The sequence below is a fragment of the Copadichromis virginalis genome, linkage group LG7 (genome assembly GCF_057382275.1).
Source record: "Copadichromis virginalis isolate Kocher_CV1m ecotype Utaka linkage group LG7, C_Virginalis_male_GT1.1, whole genome shotgun sequence".
Taxonomy (NCBI): domain Eukaryota; kingdom Metazoa; phylum Chordata; class Actinopteri; order Cichliformes; family Cichlidae; genus Copadichromis; species Copadichromis virginalis.
The window spans coordinates 31,565,964-31,592,522 of record NC_140624.1 but is presented as its reverse complement, the minus strand read 5'-3'; the positions used below and the strand labels follow the sequence as shown (position 1 = coordinate 31,592,522).

General features: G+C 41.0%; 1 protein-coding gene across 1 annotated transcript in view; it reads left to right on the top strand.

Moving 5' to 3' along the window:
* Positions 1-25,496, top strand: part of ptpa (protein phosphatase 2 phosphatase activator) — a 30,409-nt gene extending 4,913 nt beyond the window's left edge. Inside the window, exons 4-10 of the mRNA XM_085463036.1 lie at positions 159-284; positions 371-488; positions 808-907; positions 2,019-2,143; positions 4,419-4,519; positions 18,462-18,569; positions 24,681-25,496. Coding sequence (XP_085319162.1) covers positions 159-284; positions 371-488; positions 808-907; positions 2,019-2,143; positions 4,419-4,519; positions 18,462-18,569; positions 24,681-24,755 — 753 coding nt within the window. The 3' untranslated portion in view covers positions 24,756-25,496. The remainder of the gene's footprint in view (positions 1-158; positions 285-370; positions 489-807; positions 908-2,018; positions 2,144-4,418; positions 4,520-18,461; positions 18,570-24,680) is intronic.
* The last annotated feature ends 1,063 nt before the right edge of the window (positions 25,497-26,559 follow it).

Sequence of the window (26,559 nt, the reverse complement as noted above, 5' to 3'; positions counted from 1 at the left end):
TCACATATAACCACACTACAAGTAAGAGCAACAAAAATGAAGAAAGCATTAAAATAAAGAATTTCGATTTTAGAGAAACCAACAGGCTTGAGCTGGTTTGTTATCTGCCCCGACTCACGATGGTCCTGCTGCAGTCACTGCCTTGTTACTTTTCCCAGACGGTGGAGAAGCTCATGGATCTTCTGGGAACTCTGGACCGATGGATAAATGAGACGCCTCCCGTCGACCAGCCGTCACGCTTCGGAAATAAGGCGTACAGAACCTGGTTCGCCAAACTAGATCAGGTCGGTACGCTCACACATGTTCTAACACACATCCATGCACATGGGCTGTGGCTAGCAGTTAATTTATTTGTATGTTTTGTTTGTAGGAAGCAGAGGCACTGGTGTCGGTGGTCCTCCCTGCTGATAAACGTGCAGCAGCTCCAGAGATTGCTGTCTATCTCAAAGAGTCTGTGGGAAACTCCACCAGGATAGACTACGGCACAGGTAACAGTGCTCTATGTCACTCCAGTTATCAGTTAGCTTTGATTGGTTATGTTGCTACCGGATCTTTATTTCCTCCACAAATCAAAAAAAAGTTGTTGCTCCACCTGAACTTGTTGCAGCTGTTGTTGTTGTTCTTTAGTAGTTTTGCATCGTCTCATCAGTGCTGGCCCAAAGCATTGCTCTGGTCTACAGCAGCAGTAAACTCAGACCTGGTGCTGTAGTCAGATGCCGAAAAGTGATCTCAGCGGTGCGTTTGAGTGCAGCTCACACACTTTGCAGACTAATCCTGCAGCTGTTTAATGTTCGTTTGTCTCTTCAGGTCATGAAGCAGCTTTCGCAGCGTTCCTCTGCTGTCTCTGTAAGGTTGGAGCGCTCAGGGTGGATGATCAGCTCGCTATCGTCTTTAAGGTGTTCAACAGGTGAGCTGTCACACTAAACTGCAGTATGCTGTTAATGCAATGGTAAATGTTCAGGTTTAAAAATCTGATTTTGTTACAAACTTTAATTTACCAAAAAGCACTGCTCCCTGTTTATTAGTGGTGCAACGGATCACGGTTGATCCATAATCCAAACCGATCCCACGTGATCCGAAGATTTGAAAAAGAAGAAAAAAAAGTATGCGTATGGTGCGCGTGGTGGGTCTGTCAAGCGATAGTTATGGTCAGTGCTAGCGGTCCAAGTGGAGGAGCAGAGGAGTTTGCGGTATTTAAGCAGCCCTTTGTTGCCCAGTCCGACCGGGCTAAAGCTATTACAAAGGCTATTGGGTGTTTAGCTGCAGATGGGAGGCCGTATTCAGTTGTCCAAAACAAGGGGTTTAAACTATGATGAACGTGCTCGAGCCACGCTATGATATGTCGTTGCGCGTCAACTTTAGTGGCAAGATTGTTCCAAGCATGTATGAGCAGGAAAAGTTTAAAGTTATGGCTGAACTGTCCCAGGCAACTTCTGTTGCTCTAACTACTACAAATGGGTGGACCTCCAGGGCAACGGACAGCTACGTGACCGTGACCGCTCATAATGAGCGGTATGTATTATTGTAGGGTCTACCTTACAATATAAAGCACCTTGAGGCGACTGTTGTTGTGATTTGGCGCTTTATAAATAAAATTGAATTGAATTGAGTGGTAGATACAAAGACTGTACTGCCCTATATTGTATCATTTTTAATTTTTTTTTTAATAATTGCGTGGAATGAGTCTTGAGTTGAATGTTTTTAACAGGAAAAAAAATACTTCAATAAGTAAATGTTAAATTTGTCTTTTTTCTTTTTTTGCTGATCCGAAATTGATCCGATCCGAACCGTGAGATTTTTGATCCGTTGCACCACTGTTTATTATACTCCCCACGCACTTCTCTTCTTTTTTTTAAACTCTCCCTGCTTTTATTACACTCTCCGTAGTTTTTGCTCTCTTTCTCTTTCTAATAACATTATTTCTGACGTTATTACAGACCTGTGCCAGAATGAAACAGTCGCTGCTGAGACTGATCCCTACTACATGCACGTGAACATTGTCCTGATTGTGTTTTCAGGTATCTCGAAGTGATGCGGAAACTGCAGAAGACCTACAGAATGGAGCCGGCTGGGAGTCAGGGTGTCTGGGGGCTGGATGACTTCCAGTTTCTCCCCTTCATCTGGGGCAGCTCCCAGTTTATAGGTAAGAGCCATCAGGTGTTTTTGTGGAGGGAAGCACATGAGATTTCCTCTACATCTTTAGACCAGTCTGCTTGTTAAGTCTAAACTGAGCACTCCTTCATTTCCTCCATTTCCAAAAAAAAAAAAAATCCTTTAAAGTAATCAATTTGTTCAGCTCATTCATGATTATTTACAAGCTGAGATAGAAGTGAGAAGAAATTTTTCATCTAAGGATGACATAACTGGTGGCTTCGAGGGAAGAAGCTACCTGATCCATGTACCTTATTCCAGGAAAGGTGTCTTTTCTCCTGTGGAACTTAACATATGATGCAAACCTCAAAGATTATAACTTATTGGCCACCACTAGAGGGAACTGTGAGGTGCCTCATAGATGCTCTAGATTAGGACAAACTGCGGTGTCAGTAAAAGGAAATAAATACTCAAACAGTTTTCCAGTGGCAATAAAGGAGCGGTCTACTATTCCCACATTTAAGACTCAGCTGAAACCTTGTACCTTTGACCATCTTACTTCTATCTGATGGTTTTTTGTCTTATTTGATTGGTGTAATGTTTTTATGTGAGATGACAGATGTAAATTAGCAGTTTTAGTTTATGTCAATTAGATAAAGAGAAAAGAAAATAATCCTCAATTTTGGTGTCAGACAGTGTCTCATTGAGGTTGGCTGAGTGGGCAGCTGTTGTCAGAAGGTCTTTGTATTTTCATTCGTTTTTATTTGCTTTATGTGGGTTTGCTCATTTCTGTTCACTTTTAGCATAAAAGTATTATGTTTTAGTGTCATTTTTAAGTTTCATGGATAGTTTTGCTTGTTATGGTGACGATGGCAGTATTTGTCAGATTGTAAGATTTAAGTAGTTCAGGACAACACAGTATGAGTAAATTTCTCAAACCTAAGCTGAACTATACATATAGGTGTGTGTGTATATATACACACACACACACACACACACACACACACACACACACTTATTTGTTTATTTATTTTTATTTTCTACATTTTGAAAATGTGAAGGCTTTTTAAGTTTGCATACATGTCGTGCAGTGACTGTCCCTGTACACTAGGGGTCCTCAGTCCATTATCGATCAGAGGCAGACATACCAGCCTAACTGCAGCTGCTAACAGTAAACATATTATATCTGGGTCAGTGCGTGAAAAATCAGTGACTCCCACATGAATCAGCTGATTTTTTTCATGTACAGTAACTTTATTTAATGAAGCAGTTTTACCCTCATACTTTAAATATTCTCACAGTTACATGCCTTCAAAGTGTACATATGCAAGTTGAAATTTGGTACTTTTAAATTATTTTACCACGACTGTGCTCTCATAACTTAACTCGTAACCCCCAACTACATTAAACTTTAAGAAAAAACAAAAAAAACAAAAAAAAAAACCACCACTCATAACCCAGTTTAAAAATAATGCAAACACTTGCAAGACTTGCATTATTTACTTCAACGTGTGAAGGTTGAAGCTCACTTTAATATCAAAGCCTGATTCTATAAACGCAGGCAATGATTTTAAGTGTAAATAAAAATCGTATAAACCCCTATTTTATTCAAATTAGAACACAGAAACCACTTCAGGTGTTTGAGAAAACTGACATTTTTAAGAAAAATAGGAGCTTATTTGGAATTTGATTTTAGCAACATGGCTCAAAGGTTTATCAGAAGCAAAGGTGGGCAGAAGATGATGCAAAACACTGCATCTACTAACTGAAACAGATTTAAAAAAAATGTTCCTCTCGCTCTGTTCAAAAGCCTGCACCTCTGATGGTATGTGGGTTCATCATCAGTGGAAAGGCACCATCAGTGCTGAAAGGTATATACAAGCTTTAGAGCATCATATGCACCGTCCAGACATCTTTTTCAGGAAGGGCCTTCCATATTTCAGCAGGACGCTACTAAACTTTTCCAGCTCCATATTTTTGTACTTGGACTCTTTTATAGTAGCTTTGCATGATCATCAGTTTAAAATAATCCTTCTTTATCTTATCCTGGACCTTGAAGCAGCCCTTCAAGTCACCCTTTGTCTGTATAACAAATTGGTACCTCCTCCTAGTTTAAGCCCACCTTTATTCTGATTGGCTGTCCCTCGTAAACATAAGTGGGTGGGCCTTCTGTGCCTGAAATGAATATGAAATTAAGAAGGGAAGTAGCCTTTTTTCCCCCTCTTTTCTTTAAAAACACTTAAAATGAACTAAAACTGCTGTACTTCAGGTGCATAGTGACACGCGTTGTTGAGCATGTGCACTTACGGTCCAAATCTCCTCCTCAGATCACCCAACACTGGAGCCTCGGCACTTTGTCGACGAGCGGGTGGTGAACGAGCACCATCAGGACTACATGTTTCTAGAGTGCATCAAGTTCATCAATGAGGTGGGGAAATCAAACTCCAGCAAACGTCCACCTGTGTCATTTTACTCACCTGGGTGACCCACTGGTTAGAGGAAATATTAACAGCCTGAGGTCCTCTAGGTTGTGCCCCACAAAATTTAATTTTAGGTTTTTTTACTTCAGTTTGTTCTGCCTCATTTGGTACTAGGGCTGCCACGATTAGTCGACTAGTGACGATTACGTCGACTATTAAAATCGTTGACGACTAATTTAATAGTCGACGCGTCGGTTGACGCTTTGTAAGATCCCGAAAGGCGCAGGAATAAGTGGTAGTATTTAAGAGTGTAATAACGGACTGAAACAGAAGATGGCAGCACTACATGTCCTGGGATACCAGCTGCTGTTAAACCCCGAAGAAGAAGAAGCAGTGTCCGGTTTCATAGCTGTGTCCAAATTTAGCGGCCGCATCCTTTGGATGCCGCATTTGTAGGCCAATTACGTTACAGCGACACGATGAAGCCTGTCCAAATTTCGAAGACTCCCCCAAACGTGGCTGAAAAATGAGTCCTTCATTTCCCCAGATTTGAAGAATGGGTCGGGTGTATCCTTCGTGGCCCAACCTATCTTAGAGTTCATAAAGCGGCCCAGCCAATTCCAGTTTTCAACAATGGCGGCAGCTACTTAGTTTTAATATTACTCTTATTATTCTTTCTGGGTCACAAAATAAACGTTTAATATATTTTCAGGCGAGAATGTAGCTGTGTAAATCTCAAATATCTGCTCAGTTTATCAAGACATCACATATTTGCAAAAGTGCTCCGACGTTTTCGGAGATGTCTCTTACCCACCTGCTCAATAGCTAGAGGGTTCAAGGCTCACTAGAGCCGGCGAGAACAGTGATCTCCCGGCACATTATTTTCAAACCCCCTACTCAGGTTAAACATGATATATAAGTCACTCAGATAATTTAAAAATGTAATTGTTTGGCTTTTTTCAGTGTTTTATTTGTTCCTCAGTAAATTGGTTTGGCTGAGATTAAAGTTATAGTTTTTACACAGCTGAATAAACGTCAAACAGAACTGATTAAACAGAAGTGTGAAATGGTCGAGAATTTACTCCAGTGTCCTGTTAAATTTTACATAGAAAGAACAGACGGCTGAGTTTATTAAACTCCACCGAGACAATCTGCAAATTTCATTTAAAAGTTTAATAAACTATCATCTTGTCTTTATTTTCAGTTAGCACATACCTTAAACACTTCAAGCTGTAAGCTAATCATAGCTATATAAGAGGAGACGCATGCTGGTGCAATAAGCTGTACGTTTTACGCCCAGTGGATGCATGATCTGATTAGTCGACTATCAAACTAATCGTTTGTGGCAGCCCTATTTGGTACAACCTTGTTTTGTTAACCTGCTTCAGTTCAACGTTTTTGGGATGTGTTTATTTATTGGGACATATTTTTATGACCCATCCTACACCCCTGTTAAAACTAAATGTTATTACTTTTAAACAGGGTTATATGACAGATCATAATTTTCTTTTTCTTTTCTTTTCTGGTTGCCTGACTATATTTAGAGGTACTTCACAGGAATTTCTACTCTTCTCTTGTAACAGAAATAAAGCAAAGTTTGAATATTTGCCTCCCACAGCAAATAGGGGGAAGACTCCAACCAACAGCTGGTATCAAATTACGGAAACATGTTTTCAGAACTTACCATTACAAACAGTTTAGTTCACTTTTCTCTCTCAATCTAAAAGCCTCGACTCTGAGCTCCAGCTCCTCCATTTCTGATTGTTGCCTGATGGGAAATATTTTAACTTTTACAAAAAATTTTGAATTGAGGTCAGTTAATTTCATAGCATCAACTTTGTGTATAATCTTGCCATGCAAGATAGAAATTGTGGTCAATATGATAGCTGCATGATGTAAGTCTCCTGATCAACCACATCCTAACGATTCTGGAGGCTGTTTGAGAAAACAGAATTTAATGTCACGTTCAAGAAACCAGTTTGAGGTCCTTTAACATTTGTTTCATGGTGTGTTATGCTTGTGGTAGTGGGTATCATAGGATGGCTACACGGTGGTCAAAATTTCCAATTTCGTGTTGACCAGGCACCATTTTTCATTTTCTGTTGTCCAGTTTCGGTGAGCCTGTGCAGGTCTTACCTGCCATGAGTGGCGTAGGAGTGGTGTGGCCTTCTGCTGCTTTAGCCCATCTGCTTCATGTTATGCATTCAGATGATCTTCTGCACACCTTGGTTGTAATTTGAGTTAGCTGCCTTCCAGTCACTTTTCCTGCTCATTCTGATGCTCGGTTTGAACTTCAGCAGGTCGTCTTCAGCATGTCTGCCTGCTTAAATGCACAGACTTGGTGCCATGTGATTGGCTGATTCGGTTAACGACCATCTGAGCAGGTGTGCCTAATAAATTGACCAGTGAATTCATATTCTATACTGTTAGCAGTGTACAACTAAGCATTTTAGATGTAACATATGTTTGTAGATGTATTGTCACCGTCCTGTAGATACACACGTGTTTTGAAGCAGTTTGTCTGCATTCAATCAGATTTTATTTTCATGAATAGGAGCAGCTGAAAAAACCCTTTAATCACATTTAAGCTGGTTTAACAGAAGAGTCATATTGTTTATTTTGTTTTTGTGATTGTGATTTATTTCAGATCAAAAGCAATAAAAAGCTAAAAAATAAGCAAAAACCTTTTAAGAGGGAAAGAAACATTGGAAAACTAGTGTTTCAAGAATTGGCCTTTTTGTAGATGTAGAGGTTAAGCGAGCCTGTAAATGACCTTTGTTAGCAGGACGTCAGCTCCCAGCTTTTATTTTTGTTTCTTCACCTTCACTGTTTGGCTCAACAGTCTCCTCGCTCTGCATCACAATAGGACGTGGGTTTGTCCACGTGTGCGCTGCTGCCATCTAATGGACAGCATGACCACTGTAAATGCATTTAAGATTTTTATAAACCACTTCATCAGAGGGGGTTTAATCTCATTTCTGATTGGTATACAATCTGTGTGTGTCGTGAGACATTGCATGTAGATTTAGCTGTTAGAAGTAAATAGTTGGACCACAGATGAATGTGGTTTTGTCCAGGAAAAGGAAGATGAAGAGGGAGGAGGTGGGAGAAAGGAGGCAGATGGATTTTGTTGGGAACATGCCAGAGCAGGAACCGTTTGCTTTGTTTGGGGTTTTTGGAGGAAAAGGAGGGGAGGGAAGTAGATGAGGGCGTCGGTGGAGTGACTACATCCTTTTCCTCCTTCCCTCTCCTCCCTGACCTCTCCCTCCTCCTCTTCCTCCTCCTCTTCCTCACGGTCATGGAAGGATGCTGCCGCTGTGTCCGCGGAGCTCGTCAGCTGGCTCACAGCTTGTTTTTTCAAGCTTTTGTTTTCTTCTTTATCACTTTTCTTCGACTTTGGTTAGTTTTTATGTGAAACTTAAAGCAGGTAGTGTGTTGATTAGATACTAGCCTACACAACAAGCACGAGGCTGATTCTGTATGTTTGTGGCTGTCTTTGGTTGTTTGTCAAAGTTGTATTAAAGCAACAGATCTTCCTCTGTGGAAACTACCAGAATATTCCCATTAAAATATGTATTGTGTCTCAGTGTTAAAAAGGTTTTGAGATTGAGGGGGAAAAAAGAAAGTCTTTCCAGCCGCACCACACTTACCTCAGCAACACCATAGCATGTCATTGCAAAGGAAGAATAAATGTTTTCTTCTGTATGATGGCATCACACAGGCACAGATAAAAAAATCAAACAATTTCACCCACCAAAACTGGAGCTCAGACTTCTTGAAGATTCTGTTAGTGCGAATCTCCAAAGATGCCAACACCACAAACACAAACTGATCGAGAAATTCAACTCAGGGGCTCCAGTTAGCTGAAGTGAAACAGACTAAGAGACAATCCATAAGTTTTTAGACAATGGCGCAATTTTTCTAGTTTTGCCTGTGTGCACCACCACAGTGGTTTATAAACCAAGCAGTCCAAATGTGATTGAAGTGTAGACTTTAATTGAGGAGCTCTAACACAAGTATTACATCCTTATTATTGTAGGTTCTTTGCCTTACAGTATAAAGCAGCTTTAGGTGACTGTTGTTGTCTGTTTGGTGCTATATAAATAAAATAAAATTGAGTTGAATCGGCAGCACATGGACGTAACTTCGCTGTCTGAAAAAGGAAGTCCCTGCCGAAATACTTAAAACCTGCATTCAGTCTGAAGGCCACCAGACGGTAGTTGATACAGATACTCTTCCTTTTGAAAAGTAATTGGACAGTTCACCAGGAAATAGTGTCATAATTGAATTAAGCAGATTAAAGATCTGAAGCTGATTTCAACTGAACTGGTAGCTTTTCGCATGAACTTTCAATATGAGGTCCAAGAAGATGTTGATGGAAGTGAGGGAGGCCCATCATTGGGCTGTGAAACCAAAACAAACCTGTCAGAGAGGAAGAAGAAACTCTAGCTGTGGCCATATCAACAGTCTGGTACACTTAAAAATAAGGAAAGCACCAACCAGCTCAGCAACATCTAAAACCCTGAAAGATCACAAGATGATTTTTTTTTTTTGTTGCCTGTCCCGTTTGGCTCTTTTGCCATCAGAATTGTTGTCTAAAGGCAAAGAAAGATGCCCAACGGATTTACTTTACCAAATTGACCATCCCAGCCTTGCCGTAATGGTCCATTTGATTCACCTTTTATTGTTTATTTTATTTTCACTTACTGAATACGGGACAGACTTGACTGGGGGAAAGAAGGGGAGAAAGAAAGAGGGAAAGAGAAACAGCTGAGAAGAGGGACGGGGGAGAAGGGCAAAAGACAAAAACCAACAGAACGGGCAGAGAAGAAAAAAATGCATATATCAATCACCTGGATCACCTGCTGAGAAAGAAAAAAGAAAACAAGCAGAAGAGAACAAGAGTAATAGAATAAACAACATCACAATGATATATGGGAATATGACAGTAAATACTAAATGTTAAACATTATTGTGCAGCACATAAGATCAACAGAACACAGTGTGCTTTGAGGTAGCATCCAAAAAGGGTGTAGTTTGTGGGTGTGATCACCCGTGTGTACACCTGTGAGCATGGACGCGCTTGGTTTTTTTTTTTGTTTGTTTTTTTTTAAAAGGTTCCTTCGTGTAATGGTCTGCTAGAGGGTGTGTGGGGGGGGGGCACAGCCCCGTCCTCCAGGGCATGAAGCAGGTATGGAGGAGATCAAAACTCCAGACATCCAGAGGCCCCCAGAACACAAGAGACCAAGGAAGACCAACAGAGGGGCAGCCGCGCCACTGTCCCAGAAAGAGCTGAGGAGAGTCCCAGATGAGGGCTCACTCAGCAGCCGCGGAGCAGAAGCCAGGGGGAGTTGCAGTGACGCGCCCGTGAGCTCCGCCGGCAGCCAGCCGTGCCTGAGTGACCGAGCCCTAGGCCGAGAGGCCGGGGGCACCCCACCTCCGAAGTGGCCCGAGCGAGCCCCAGGCTCCAGGCCCCGATAAGCGCCCGCCAAGGAGTGAGCCGGTGTGTACCTGGACGCCCATCCCCGGACACAAAGAACCACCAACGCACCGATGTCTGAGAGAGTCCGCCACTGGCAGGGGAAGTGGTGGTAGGGGGAGAAAGGCCTCCAAACCTTGGAGGGCCTGAGATGTCCCCAGAGAGGTGGCGTCTGATACCCAACCTGACATATAGACACAGACATACAGGCACACACAGACACAAACATCCATTCCCACCCTCATGCTCTCATATACACTTACTCCACACTCAACCAACGTGGAGACAGACATAAAGAGACGCTGTACACACGATCACACTCCCCAAGCGTACTCTACAAACCGGGTCTAGGTACCCTTGCCCCTGGAGGGGGGAACTGCACCCAGACCCAGGTGGTGTTACCCTTTTCCCTGCGGTGGGGGGAGGCAGACCGCCCCGACTCTGCAGCAGGAGGAAGGCCCCACACTCCAGACCGCAGTCGGACGGCCAACTCCTCCTCCTAGCCCCCCTGCTCCAGCAGGCCGCAGAGAATGGGGGTGAGAGAAGACTCCAAACCTCCCTCCACCCACTCATTGTAGTGTTGATGCATGTGTGTTCTAAAGTGCATTTAAAACCCAGGAGGGCATGGAGCTACCTGCCAGAGAGCAGCAGGTAAGCGCATAGTCCCTCCTGCTAGCCCTCAATGTCTGCGTGTATTTAACATTGAGAGGTGGGCAACGACGCCAGGGGTGGGGTGTACACCCTGATGGTACTTTGGATTCCGTGTATCGTGCCCACCCCCAAGATCCTATATGTATGTGTAATGAGAGTGTGAGTAATGTGAATGTCTAAGTTGTGGGATAAAATTGAGGCAGAGGCAGCCAGAAGGGGACGGGGGACGGGGGGGGGGGGATAGCCTCCTCTGCACCCTGGTGACATACCCCTACTCCAAGGTCCTGCATGTGTGGGTGGTTGTGGTGGAGCGGGAAGAGGGAGGCAGCTGGAGATGGGGAGGCAAGTGCCCACCCGCCCACAACCCCGGCAACACACCAACCAGGACCCAAGCCCCCCAGCCCAGAGACGGAGCGCCCCCAGAACCTCACGCCCATCCCGGACCCACCCAGGGGCAGCCAGGCTACCAGGTCAGTAACCCACGTCCGTCAGCACAGACCCTCCCCTAGCCCCGCTGCACGCAGCCGCGAGGAAACAGTCACCTGAGAGCCAACAGAGCCCCTAACCGGACATGACCGCTACCCCGGGTTGAGCCCCCCAAGGAAGATGCCTCCGGGGAACCCCCCGACGCCCTAAGCCTGTCCCTACCCCCACACCAATCACAACAGTGAAGGCGGGACCAAACTATGACCCCCCACCCCCACTAGGTGATGGAGCTGATCAAAGGAGCCCAGAGCAATTGATCTGATGTGGTGGCAGAGGCTGTATCAAGACTAATGTAATCTAATAGATAATTTCTATATTGGTTAGAATTAAGATTATTTTTATTTTTCCAGTTCATGAGGACTGTTTTCTTGGCTATGCATAGGGCAGTGAAAACCATATGGGCGATATTCTTTTCTGAAGTGACATTATCTAAGCTGCCCAACAAACACACTAGGGGGGAAGTTGGAATGTTACATTTCAGACACTTCGATAAGTCTTCACATATCTCGCGCCAAAACTTCTGAACTGGTGGACAGAACCAAAGAGCGTAGATATAATTGTCCGGTGAATTGGTTTGGCAGTGTGAGCAGTTGTTGGTAGATGTAAAGCCCATCTTGAACATCCGATGACCTGTATAGTGCACTCTATGTAATATTTTGTATTGAATTAATTGAAGACTGGGATTTCTAATTAGATGAAAGGTTTTTAAGCAAATCTGAGACAGAAGTTTAGGTCTAAGTTAACTGATAAATCCGCTTCCCATTTTGCAATAGGAAGTGATATTGATTCATCTGTTTTAGAAAGCATTCTGTATATTTTGGAAAGTAATTTGGGGGTTTTAAGAGTAAGAAATTGAACCACACTTGGTGGTGTTTGTAGTTCAACTTGACCCGGTTTAAATTTCTTTTTTACTATGGATTTAATTTGTTGATATTCTAAAAATCTTTTCTTGTTGATCCCATATTGTGTAACTAGTCCGTCAAATGAAATAAATTCTGTTCCTTCTAGTATATGTTCTAAATATTTGATTCCTTTACCACTCCAATCTGAAACGTTTATCATATTATTGTTTTGTAATATGTCAGGGTTGTTCCAGATAGGTGTACGTTTGCATGGGATTAATGAAGACGCCGTCAATTTTAGAAACTCCCACCATGCTGTCAGAGAAGAGCTGATGTTGATGCTTTTAAAGCATCATGGATGTTTGAGCTGATAAATGGTAGATCTGAAAATCTCTAGATTATTGCAAAGTGCTTGTTCTACATCTAGCCAAGGTTCATCTAAGAGGGTATGTTTTAGCCATCCTGAGATAAACTGAAGCCTGTTGGCTAAGAAGTAGTGCTGAAAGTTAGGCAGTTCTAGTCCTCCTTCATCCTTGGTCTTTTGTAGTGTTTTTAAGCTTATACGTGGGGGTTTATTTTTCCAAAGGAATTTGGACATACATGAATCTAGAGATCTGAACCAATCTTGTGGCGGTTTAGTTGGGATCATTGAGAATAAATAATTTATTTTTGGTAAGACCATCATTTTTATAGCGGCAACCCTTCCCATGAGTGATATGGGTAGACATTTCCATCTAGCCAGATCATCTTCTACCTTCTTTAAAAGTGGGATATGGTTTAATTTAGTTAGATCTGCAAGCTTGGGAGAAACATTAATACCTAAATATTTTATATTTCCCAATTGCAGTGGTGTAGAAGAGGAATTATGGAGGGAGCAATTAATCGGTAGAACTGTAGATTTTGACCAGTCAATTGAGTAATCTGATATTCTTGCAAAAGAGTTTATCAATTCAATCACCCCAGAGATATTGGTTTGTGAATTTTGGAGAAAGAGTAACACATCATCCGCATAAAGGCTGATTTTATGTTCCACGTTCTTGCATGCCCTTAATTACTGAATTCTGTCTAATTGCTGCTGCTAGTGGTTCAATAAAAATTGCAAACAGTGAAGGGGAGAGTGGGCATCCCTGCCTGGTGCCCCTCAAGAGACAGAAGCTGGAGGATGTCTGGTCATTTGTTCTAACACAAGCTGTTGGGGAATTATATAATATTTTTAACCAGTTTATGAAAGAGGATCCAAAACCAAATTTGTGTAAAGTTGCAAATAGAAATTTCCAGTTAACTCTGTCAAATTCTTTTTCTGCGTCTAAAGAGAATATTGTATTTTCGATGTTTTTACTGTATGAGCAGTCTATCAAATTAAGTAATCTACGTGTATTTGTTGATGAGTGCCTACCTTTTATGAAACCAGTTTGGTCAGGATGAATTAAGAGGGGGGTTATTTTCTCCAGTCTCTTTGAGAGAGCTTTGCAGATTATTTTAAGGTCTACATTTATAAGGGATATTGGACGATAGCTTGAGGGATATACAGGGTCTTTGCCTGGTTTTAGCAGGAGATTAATGTTTGCAGAATTCATATTTGATGGAAGTCTGCCCTTTTCTTTAATTTCCAACAACGTTCTGTAGAAAACTGGTGCTAGAATTGACCAGAATTCTTTGTAGAATTCTGCAGGAAAGCCATCTGGACCTGGAGCCTTATTATTGGGCATACTTATCAGAGCTTCCTGGAGTTCACCTGGTGTCAGTGGTGAATCCAGTGCCATTGCTTGAGTGTCCAATAATTTTGGAAGAGTTATGTTGTCCAAAAACTGATCAATTTCTTTTTTAGATGGGTTTATTTGTGGTGAATACAACGTTTTATAGAAATCCCTGAAAATGTTGTTTATTTGTATCGGATCATATATTGTGTTCCCAGATGAATCTTGAACAGCACATATAGTTGTTTTTATTTATTTATTTATTTTTAGCTGGTTTGCTAGAAATTGACCGGATTTATTACCTTGTTCATAATTTTGTAGGCGTAGTCTTTGTACTAAGAATTTTGTTTTTTTTATCAATTATCTCATTTAATTCTAGTTTTGTTTTGCGTATTTTGTTCAATGTTTCCTGATCTTGGTGGGACGCGTAGGCTTCTTCTAGTGATTTGATGTTTTTTTTCTAATTCCTGAATATTTTTGTTTTCTTTTTTCTTTTTATGTGATGAGAAAGAACTTATTTTACCTCTCATCACAGCTTTCCCTGCTTCCCATAGAACAGAAGCTGATGTTTCGGGAGTGTCATTATAGTCCAAATATGAAGTCCACTCTTTTTTAAAATATTTAATAAAGTCTTCATCTTTAAGTAGTGATATATTAAATCTCCAGTTTTTTCTTGGCATAGTATTATTCTTGTGCATTAGTGTTAAAGATACAGGACCATGATCGCTGACAGCTATAGGGTGAATCTCAGTGTCTGAAATGTCGTTCAGCAGTGAGCTGCTGACCAAAAAATAATCCAGACGAGAGTAGGAGTGATGGACATGTGAGAAAAAAGTATATTCCTTACTGGTGGGGTGAAGGGAGCGCCATGCATCGCAAAGACCAAAGTCGCTCATATACAGTTTGATTATATTTATGGACTGCCAATTACGCTGAGTTCCCGCTGTATTGAGCCTATCCATGTCTTCATTTAGTCCAAGTCACAAGATGATTTAAAGCTGATGATCACAGAATCGTTTTCATTGTTAGTAAAAACAACTTCACAGCATCTACCAACTCAAGATTGGTATCGAAGAGGTCGGCGTCTACACTCGAGAGACACCCTAATAAGGAGTGTAAACCCAAGGTTTACAACAAAGAGCAAACCACCGGTTATACTCAAGAACAGGAAGTTAATGTTGAACCTTCAAAATATGCCCAAAAACCAATGAGAGAAGTCACAGTGTCTTTATCCACCTTTGTTTTGAAGTTGCACCATTATGCGGGTCAAAAACTTTTATTTTGAAAGGAAATATTCAGTAAAACCCTTCAAAGTAAACACTTTCCATTAGATTTAAGACAGGATTAGCTTGGGATTGCCTGTGTGTCCATAAAATAATGCAAGGTTTCTTTCCAGCTTACTCTTTGTGTCTATAAATACACTTTAAACACACTTTGTTTTTCTTTGTAAACAGTCTGAGATACACACGATAACACACATCTTCAGCGCCCTTTCCTTTCTTGGATGTGTTACTGGCCTAATTCAGTCTCGACTGCCGGCGTGTTTGTCCTCATTTGTTTACTGTTGCCTGTAAGCATACACTCCACTCCATACCCGAGGATTTTCCTCCCATTCACACACATGTGGATACTTCAGACTCTTTTTTTTTTTTTCTTTTTTTTTTCATTTAAACACAAGGCTCTCGTGTGTGTGAGAGTGTGTGTGTGTGTGTGTGTGCGTCCTAAACATGAGTCACTTCCTTCCCCACATGCTCTTGTGAATCACTCCTTCCTCCAGGGAATACGGGCTGTCTCCACCCCCTCCTCCATGCCCTTCCCCCCCCCATGTGTTCTCATGCGAGGCCCTGGAAAGTGTCTGGAGCTGTGTGAGGAGCCGGGGGTTGGATGAGGGGGATGGAAAGAAGGAAAAAAAGAAAAAAAGGAGGGGGTTGTTAGATTGATTCCCCTCAGGGTCTGGGTTTGGGTTCCTCGGCCCTCCTGGGAGAAAATGGTGGGAAAGCCGTTGATGCGCCTCACTTTTTAATTTATGCATTTAGAAATTCATACATTTGTTTTTGTTTGTGTGTTTCTGAGCTTATGCAGAATGTATTAATTTTGAGGTGATTGCTGGATGAACAATCAGCCTTTTGTTCTTTTTAACATTCATCAAATCACTAAAAGCCCCATAATCAATGTAGCAATAATTATTATTATTAAAAAAAAGCTTGTAATCAGAAGCTTTCTGCATGTCTTTATTGTTAAAAGTGTGACTGAAAGCTCATTATTCATTCGTGTAACAGAGAGACATAAAAGTTAACTGTGAAATGAAAACTAATTATATTATGATTTATATCTCATGTAATGTTTGGTATCATAGCTGAAAAGGAACAATCCACCTGTTAAGTGATGACATATCAGCTCTGTTTCCGGCTCATTCCCAGTCTCTTTGGCTTCTTTTTAGCACCATTCATGTGCAGCACATCTTTTAAGCTCAGTTTTTAATAATTCACAGTGTAGCTACAAATCATGGGTTTGCAGTGTTTTGGTCAACAAAATGTTGGAAATCAGGAAATCATGGCAAATAGAAACTGTGGGCTCTCAGCCTGCCAGCTGTTGGTCAGTTTCTTGTAGTAGCCCTCTCTCGTTTGGAGTTTTTTGGAGTCTTTTTTCACAGGCCTCAAATCTTAGACTTGGTTCTAGATTAGGCTTTGGCACAGACTTGAAAATGAGGATTAAACGAATTGTGTGAATTGGATCTGGCAGAAAACCTACCAAATGGTATCACTCCATTCCTTAGGTGCCTGCTCTGGTTTGCATCTCTGTGTAGAACGATTCAACATGCAGCAAGATAACGTGCTCAACCACACCTCCCAACTTGACTCAAAAATGACTCAAAGACTAAAGAAGACCGAGAGGTTGTCACACTTCCTCTCAAGTCCCATGACCTTGACCCTACTGGACCCTAATCGAGACTGATATCACAGGAGCTTTAGGATCTTCCGTGGAGTCCAAACAACTCGAGTGGTGCTGCCATTGAAGCTAAAGCGAGAGAAACAAAAACTCACAGATTCAGCCTTTGACTGCTGATATTTGTTAAGATGATACCATTTATAATGAAACAGTTTGTTGTCATGTTTTGGACTCCACAGTTTCTATCTTAAATCAGCATTTTATGAATTCAAACATTATCTTCATGTTTCTCTGCATGGAATTAAGAAAGGAGGGTGACAGCTTAAAAAAAGTCTCATGAAACCCTGATTAGAGGTTAATCAGTTATTTATAATTGCAAAACAGTTTCTCTTCAAACTCTGAAATGTCACATTTGAAACTCTAATTACTAACCTTTTGGTGTTAGCAGTGGATCACATGACTGTGTGTCATGGAAGAAGACCCTGCAGTTGTTTGTGTCTTTCAGCTCATTGTTTTGGTTGTAAGGTTTGCAGCGTAGTCTTTACAGCTTTATCAGCTGCTGATTTTCAGCCAATAAACATTTAACTGATGTCTTATCACCTGTTGAAGTTGTGTGCGCTTTTACTCATCTGATCGGAGTCTTTCGTACCTTAAACAGTTAATCACATGTCGTTGGTTCTATACATCCAATCAGAACAGTTCTTCATTAGAAATGGAAAGTAGAATTTTCTTTTTGGCATCAAGAGATTGCATCAGTTTCTTTAAGGCGGAAGTTCAGCTAATTTGATCTTTTTCTTTTTCTCCCTAACTCGATCCTTTGTTCATAGCTTGTCACTCTTTGGAATGCTGTCAGTAGCTTCACGTGACTGCCAACCATAGACTGTCTGCAAAAGGTGGACATGACCCTTTGGTTTCTGGAATCCATGTTTTGGAGCCTTGGTGTTAGCATTTTGGCAACCTTGTTGTTTGCGTCTTTGTGTTTAGAGCCAGAACTGATTGTAGTTAGATGAGATGGTGACATGCTAAGATATTAGCTAACTTAAGACTTTAAACTTTAATTATTTGATCTTTTTCACATTGCTTACATATTTATTGTCAGTAAAGGACTGTATGTCCAGTTTAGTGACTCCCAGCACATGATATGATATCATCATCAAGCACTTTTCTACACCTTAATACTTTCTGTCAAACATTCACACTCTGGAAAACTTCAGTATTTTGCTCAAGGATACTTTGGTACGCAAGGGATCGAACCACAAACCTTCTGATTAATAGATGACCTGCTCTACCTCCTTAGCTATAGCCATACAAAGTGTTCCTCCAACTTCATAATGAGTGTTGTTCCTAGATCGTTAATGGAACTGACCAATCACCTTTCTTTTGACATTGCTTCAAAATGGCCTTGCCCCCAACAACCCCTGTGGTTTCAAAGATGTGCCATCATCTGGTCAAAGTGATTGAACACTCACCAAAGCCTCTTACGCCAGTCTGTTTGTACCATACACATCATGTGTTGTCCCTATCTCGCCTTTACAGGTCTATAAATAATTTTGGGCAAATGTTGACTTTTTAGTCTTTTAAGGTCTGCAGGAGTTTACACATTTAGAGTTTTCACTGTGTAAAAGAAAAGAAGTAATGGCCGTGGAAACCTTTCCTACCAAGTAAATGGGTTATATTTGGAATCCTCTGCATCTGATTCAGTTTAAAATGGCCAAAGCTCCATCAGTGGAGAAACTCTAGCCTTATAAAAGCTACCTTTACCACCCACAGGGGGGCTGTTTGAAGCTCTAAGACAGATTTTGGAGTAAAAAGGTTGAAATACTATCTTTTAAAAAAGTATTTAGGCATTGCGATGAAGTGGATTAAGGAGATGTAGAATTTAAACTGTGTCTCTCTTTGTGTGCAGATGAAGACGGGTCCGTTTGCTGAACACTCCAACCAGCTGTGGAACATCAGTGCCGTTCCCTCCTGGTCCAAAGTCAACCAGGGCCTGATCAGAATGTACAAAGCTGAGGTACGCCTGCTCTCCCCCCCCATCCCCCACCCCCCAGTCTCACTGACCATTCATCAGTCTGACAAACAGCTTGCTGTAGAATCCAAATCCAAAACACAGAGAGAACAATTCAAATCAGAAGTTTACAGATCAGATAAACAGGGGCAATTCTAGGATCAAACCTCATATTTTCATGCACATGGTGCCTTGCAATTAATATTAATGTAATATGCTTCTTGCAAACACATTCAGTCCTTTTCACCTTTGCAAACCTAAATTGAACTAGATAAACATTTAAATGTTTGTCTTAAAATGTAGTGTCTAAGAATGACTGGGAATAAATAATCACAGTTCTTAATATAATTTACTGGTTTTAACGTGAGAATTTTAGTTGTGAACCTGAAGCAAAAGCTCAATAACTTTGACCATAATTTTCCAAACTAAGTAAAAGAACAATTTGTAGGAAAGCGAATAATAGCTTTTTTTCAGTCCCTTGTACTCCAAGCAATTAAAAAAGCTCATAATGCCACATTAAACATCTGGACAAAATACAAACGAATACTAGAGTTGCTATAACCTGTAACCTGTCTCCAGTAGAGAAGTTGGGCAATGCTTTGTTTTGTTTTTTCAGGGGTGATGTTATCAAAGTTAGGGTTGCTCGAGCCCTGCCAAAAGGGTCTAAACTCGTCAATCCATGTAAAGCACTTTACTTCATTTATTCTAGTGTGTTTGTACCACTCATACCTGTCTTTTTTTATACTGCAAAGGGAGCTGTATCTCTCAGGTGGACCAGTTTATGTGAAATGGATGGTGTGACAGGTATACTGCAGGGTATATTCCTCCAGTTTAAAGTCTTCACTGTGGAAGCAGAATTAACTGCTGTGTGGTGTTGAACTGAAAATCTGCAGCCATGCTAACAGATCACATCTACTGTTTCAATTTTTTCCACATTTTGAATCCTAATTGTAACACATTCATACACGCAGTTGCAGTAATTTTGGTTGTAATAAAGCAATAATACACAAATACTAGCTCTCAAACATCTTAGGTTGCCTGTCAATACATTTAACCCCACAGCAGCCATATTATTGGTGAAAATAGTGGGCATAGACCATATAATGCTTTTTAAATAAGTGAACTATAAAAAAAATATATAACTGTATAGTTATTAGGAAAGATGGAAATAAGTTATAAAGATCTAAAGTGTTTTTTGCAGCAGACTGTAAAAATGTTTATTTCTGGTGTGCAGTTGGACATTTTAAATTGGGAGTCTATGGGTATGGACTCGCTGTGGGAGCCTCAAGTGGATTTTAGAGGAACTGCAGCCGCCATGTTTGTTTCTTCCCAAGTGGGATCTTTTTGAATGTGTGGTCTTCCAAACTGAAAGTCACGGCTGATTTCTTGAAAGATTTAAGTGACGTCTGAAGCTCTTTTCTTTTCTCCTGCTGCACTGCTGTAGCTTTTGTGGTTTCGTGAACCCAGTTAGGCAACATGCAGTCAAAAAACTGAAATGCACACAAAAAAAACATTCTTCTGTAAACTGGATTTCTTGTAATTCTTCACCCGGACTCAGGAAACTGCGTTTTCTTGTTTATGTGACATTTAAAAAGTCAAGTTAACGCCGATTGAGACCAGAAAATGCCCAGACTGGCTGTGCTTTTAGGGAGCGGAGGAGCGAGGCAGGAAAGGGTTAAGAGAGAATGGAATTACGTGTGTGTGTGTGTGTGTGTGTGTGTGTGTGTGTGTGTGTGTGTGTGGGCGGTTGGGGGGGTTGTCTAAGCCCGTTCTCCCCGCCTGCATGCCCACATCCTGTGTTTTCCAGAGCAGCCTGTGAGTCTTCCCAAAGAGCTGAGGGGCCAAGCTGTCTGCCTTCCCCTCCTCCTCCTCCTCCTCTGCCGTTCCCTTCATTAAATCCTCCCCTCCCTCTGTCCCGACCTTCCTCCGAGCCTGGAGCAACCATCAGCAGACTTGCATTCCTCTCTCCCTTTTCCTGGCCCCACACAGGGTTTCGAGCAGAGAGCCGGAGTAGACCTAGAAAGAGCCGAATTCACCATTTTTAGTCTGAGAGGAGTTCATTCTGGGGCCTCGCTGGCTGTTTTGAAGCATCTGAATTTGTGAAATAAAACACAAACACAGGAAAAACAATGCTAGAGGGACTAGAGGAGTGTGTATTGTAATAGTTTAAATAAAGAAACTGCCAGGATCCTAGTTGCCAGTGATTTTTAGCCCTTTTACAAGTGACATATTTATTTTTCCCCATAATCTTCTGAAATCAGGCAAAAAATTAAGTCTGGAAGGTAGAAAACGCTTTAAAAAACACAGGCCATACTTTTTGTTAGATCACAGTGAGTGTGTAATTTGCTAAAAGAGGTACTTTCAAGTCAAACTGAAGGAAGGTCATGCATTTGCTGAGGAGTGTTTCCTGAAGGTGATTAATAAACATGTTAAAGAGCAACTATTCTACCTTTGCTGTCACATTGATATTAAAATAGGCTACTCAGACACTCGTTTTCACCCAGTGGACCTCTATGCTGTCACAGAGAGAGGAGGTTGCCCATATACCCTTATATGGGCAACTTGAGCACAAAAGACCCAGGCCCTTCTGATTACTAGGACCAGCCAATAAAAAGCTAAAATGGCTAAATGCTACCACTCACTGTTCAAAAATGAGTCCACAATAAAAAAAAATAGCTGTATTGGTGTATGTGATGCTAACAATGGAAATTCCAGCAATGCTCACACAGCGCCCACGTGCTAGTCAAAGCCGCTGTGACCTGAAACATACGTAACTTTAAGCCTTAATGAAATGTAAACAGGTAAGTTATTTTAAAAAATCCACCCCCTGTACATTTATGACAGGTTAAACTATCCATAGAGGCCAAAACTCTTTTATTTCTGCTGTAAAGTTGTCCCTTTTAACATGGGAGTCTATGAGGACTGAGTGACCAGTAAAGCCAGCCTCTGGTGGATGTTAGAGGAACTGCAGCCTTTGGCACTTGATGTTTCAGGTCTGGAGTTTACTGCCTGGGTTATTATAAAGCGATCAGGGTGCTGTTAAATTGCTCTCTGATTAAATTAGACGGTGGGTGGGTGAGTAAGCGACTCTGGCGAGTGTTCTTGAGCAGCGGTGCGGCTCGCTGATGTGTTTTTAATCGTTCCTGGAGGACAGCGGAGCTCTCTGAAGATTGGGAAAAGAAACGTAAACAGCCCTTGATTGCAGGAAAAATAGAAGTTATCACCACATAAAATGGTCAGCAGTTAATTAGAGAACAAAATGAACCACTGTAGGTTAACTGCTGTGATGGTTTATCAAAGTAACTTCTCAGTAGCGTTAATTGCATGTGTGTTATTGTCCTGCTAACGGTCTGTGACAGATAACCTACACAGGCTTTTAATGCTGTGTGTGAAGAGTTGGGCTGTGATCAATGACCGTTTGATGCTTTTACAAGTTAAACATTGATTGAATATCTGTTTAGACAAAAGGTCTGTGAGGCGTGTTTTTCCACCCCAGTTCTGCCCACATGATCGTGACCGATAGTGTCACGGCACAGACAGCCCGAACGCTCCTCCCATCCCTCCACCGCCGCTCCCCCCCAAAAAAACAGGTCCGTGTGTGCACACAAAGAGCCTCCTCTGGGCTCCTCCACAACTGTTCTGAACGGAGTCGGCATGAAAGACCGGTGGAAAGAGTTCAGGTCGGGGCGAGCCATTTGCTGTGGCTGGTCTGTGTGTGTGTGTGTGTGTGTGTGTGTGTGTGTGTATATATATATATATATATGTATATATGTATAAATAAAAATTTTAGGGGTGCAACGATACACAAAATTCACGGTTCGGTTCAGTTCAATACTTTGGTGTCACGGTTCGATATTCTTTCAATACAAAAAAAATGTTCATGCCTTTTTAATTTGTCATTTATTAAAATTATAAATATATATTTTAACTCAAAAGCACAGTTTTTAAATTTACTGTTGCTGAAACAACAAAGGGATAAAATAATAAATCTGTCTGATCGAGAAATCACTCCTCTTTGGAAAAGAGAGTTTATTACAGAGAAATGTCTCTTTCCAAAATAAAAGCTATACTATACGCTTCTTCTGGGCTATATTCTCAGCAGCATATTAAACATATCAGGTCCCCATAAGGAGAATCATGTGCTAACGGCTGTCTAAATGACTTGGGTAGTTTGTAGCATGCATGCTTGTTGTTTTTGTCTGCTTTCACTTGTCTTTGCACTAGGATGATGTCGGCGTAAAGGTACAATCTGAAACGACGTTAATGCCACAACACGGCAAATCATCGATTAAAATCGATTCTGGCTTGGATAACGTGATATCGATTCATTAAAATCCTGAATCGATTTTTTTATATAAATGTATTTTGCCCAAAATTCCAGAATCTCAGGTGAAACGTCTCAAAATTTTGAGAACCACCAAACATTTTAAACAGTAAATGAGAGCAGGTACACGGCTTCTGCACAAAGACGTAAACACAAAGCACGGACCGCGGATCAGAATCGGTGAGATGTGGCTTTCTCACCCGACGGCACGGACACGGTCGGGGCTGAAAGCCGACAGCTCGCTGATTCTGATGTTTCGGCGGGTCCACGCTTTGTGTTTACGCCCTTTTTGCGCTGATTATAAAGCTGTTAGTTTTATCTCTCTCCAAACAATATTGACCGAACCAGCAGCAAAAGAAGATCCAAACTAAGCTTCACATAAACATCGTCATGGACTCCCTCTGACTTTTGCTGTTTTGCTTCCACCACAATAAAATCACACTTCATGCACAGCTCTCTCTCTCTCTTTCTCAGTGTACTTCAAGAACAGTTTCCTGTCTATCCCCGAAATCTGTTTTCTGCATTATTCGCTTGCTTGTTACGCACAAGCCTATGGTGTTTACAGCGCTGTCGGCCAATGTTTTTTTTTCCTTTTACTCACTTCCGAAAAGAAAACCTAATTTCTGCCATTCAATAGGCTTCTGAACAAATTTAAACTTTTTAAAATTATACAAAATGCAAAACGCTCAGCTGTGTCTCTAATAAAACCGCTGTAACTTCAGAGGCAACGTTCATATGTTGATTAATGGTTTTCTTTCGTTTTTGATGTACTGCAGATTATTTTTATAAAATCCCAGGCCAGGAAAATCACCTTCATGCTTTTCTGTGTTTTATCTTCAGCTACTTTGACACAAAGACATCTGCTGTGATGCTCACACCTTTGATAAAGTCTTGCGTGTGTCAGCTTCCTTTTTATAGATACAAAAATATGTAATTGTACTGATCTGAATTATAATATTTCTGACTGTCTGAGGCAAAATTTCCCAGATTCAAATCGAATTGAATCGAATCGTGGATCGAATCAATTCAGGACCTTGTGAATCGGAATCAAATTGATTCTAGAAATCAGTGACGATACCCAGCCCTACTAAACACTGTTTCAAATTAGCTAAAAAATGGCAGTCAGCCACTTAATTACGTAGTTCTCTATTTCTGATATCTGCTGACATTAATTTTACAAGTTTTTGGTCCTCGCGTGGTTCATATTTCCTTTACATTTCCTTTACATGCGTACTCTTTCCTCACTTTCTCATCGTCTTGAGTTCGCCTGTATTTTATTGTCCCCTTTAAATCATGTTTTTCATTCACACTTGTTCTCCAGTTTCTCTGCACTTGTGTATTAGTTTCAAATGTGTGTTCGCTGTCACACAGAAAGTACACATTCTGACAGTATTTCAGAGTAACCCTGAGATCACAGTTAGCCATTTTACTTTTTTTACATCTGTTTGCTGACTCGTGTTTCTCTTCCCCTTAACCTGTCATATACATCTTTGTCTTAGTTTCTCAAATATATTTTGTATATTTTCTTCCCACAGTAGTTCCACTTGTGATATTATCTTGAGTTCACCTGGACCTTATTATCCCCTTTTAGATTATTTGTTTTCATTTACGTCTGCCATACGATTCATCTACACTTTTGTTCTTTTGTTGTTTCAGCTGTCACAAAAAATGTTCAAATGGACAAATTTAGATACTTTTGATATTATATTTCAGATCACAGTTAGCTTGCTACTTCTCTGAAGCAAACTGAGATATTAAGTCTTTTTTCCTGCCTGTTTCCCCTTTGTTTTCAGTGTTTGGAAAAGTTCCCCGTGATCCAGCACTTCAAGTTCGGTAGCTTGCTGTCCATCCAGCCGGCAAAGCCTTGACTCTCATGCGAGGAAACGCGATGGAAAAGACCAAAATCCCAACTCGTTGGAACCTGCAGTTTCCCTTCCTCTGGCGTCCTCACGTGCAAATCCGACAGTAGCAAAAGACAACCACATGTAGTGTGACACCTCATCCCCTCATGGGCACGCGTGTGGTCATGAAAGCTTGCAGATATCCATAACTTTAATGCAAAGGTGGAAGAAGAGCTTTGTGAATCTGGAGCATCACATTTTTGTCATGTTATTTAAGTGATGGATAGAGTTTGAGGGACTTTTGTTTTGTTATCAGGTTTGCTCATTGGTGCTTTATATTTAAATTTGACACTGGAGTGGATAAAAATATGACTTCTTCATAATCTTCTGCCATAGTTCCATCTTCGGTTTTACTGCTTTTTCAACCAAATGTTTGCATTTGTTTTCTTTTTTGCAGATGTACCAATAATTAAATTTCCCATTTTGCCCAAACTTCTCATTCATAATTTGACATGAAAAATGTACTCTATATTTTATACTTTAAGAAATGTATTGTGGGAAAAGTAACGGATTAGATTTGACTGTCTTTGCATGAAAGCTTTCTTTTTCATTAGTTTTCTGTCCCTCGCTGTCACCGTCAGTAGTGTAAACCGGTGTCTTCTTCCAATCCCGGCCCAGTCTGAATCCATTTATTTCATCTGACATCAGCTCCAATAGTAAATACTGTAAATTGACAAACCATGAATAAATTCCTGTGGTTGTTCTGTGCAGCTTTTTCCTGAAAACGCTCACCACAAACAAAAGATTTATGATTTCTCTCTCCTGCTTTACATTTTACGTGTTCTAAAGCCGTTTTAATTTAATAAAAGAGAAGCTATTTTTGTGACCCCCAAAACTTGATTTCATACATTTCACCTCTCTGTGCACTTGATTTGTCTTCATATTTTCAGTGTAACATTAAAGCCACTATATAAAGTCCTGTGCACAAGTCTTGAGCCACCCTTCATTTCTTAATTTCTGGGGGGAAAGTATGAAATGCATTTATTGAAACGTGCCATTTACCATTTTATTGAAACGTGCAAACACCCTTAACTCTCTTAATCAAGCTGCCCATAATTGCACTAGGTAATCTTCAGAAATAGTTCTTTTTCAAGGACGTTCCAAGGTCTTTGTGGGATGCTGGCTGACACTTTCTGTGACTATGATCCCGCCCTACCTCTGCGAAGGTCTGTGCTCTGAGGAGATCAGTCAATGACTGATCATTTCCCACTGTGTTTTTCTGTCAGCGTATGCTTTTGCTGCATTGGCAGTGTGTTTGGGATCACTGTCATGCTGACAAACGAAGGTGCGGCCAATCAGATGCTTTCCAGGTGGTATTACATTTTGTATCAAAATCTGACTGTACTTGTCTGCTATCAATTTTGACAAGCTCTCCAACAACATTGGCTGAAATGCAGTCCAAACCATGACAGAGCCTCCACTGTGTTTTACAGATGGCTGTAGTTAGTCACTGTTGTACTTCAGTGCATACTGACGGTGATTTGAACCAAAACTGAAATTTGGATTCATCACTCCATCAGACCGGTTTTCACTGATTTTCAGTCCAGTTATTATGTGATGTGGCTCATATCTCAGCCCTGTCTCCCTTTCTCAGTAATGGCTTCTTGGTGGCCATTCTTCCACTGGGACCATTTCTGACGAGGGTTCAGTGAATGGTAGATGGATCAACTGAAGCTCCAGAATGCGTTCCATGTCAAAGTAGACCAAGTTTTCTACTACTAGCTCTTTGAGAATCGCCTTGTTGATGAAAAAATACGCCCACCTTTTATAG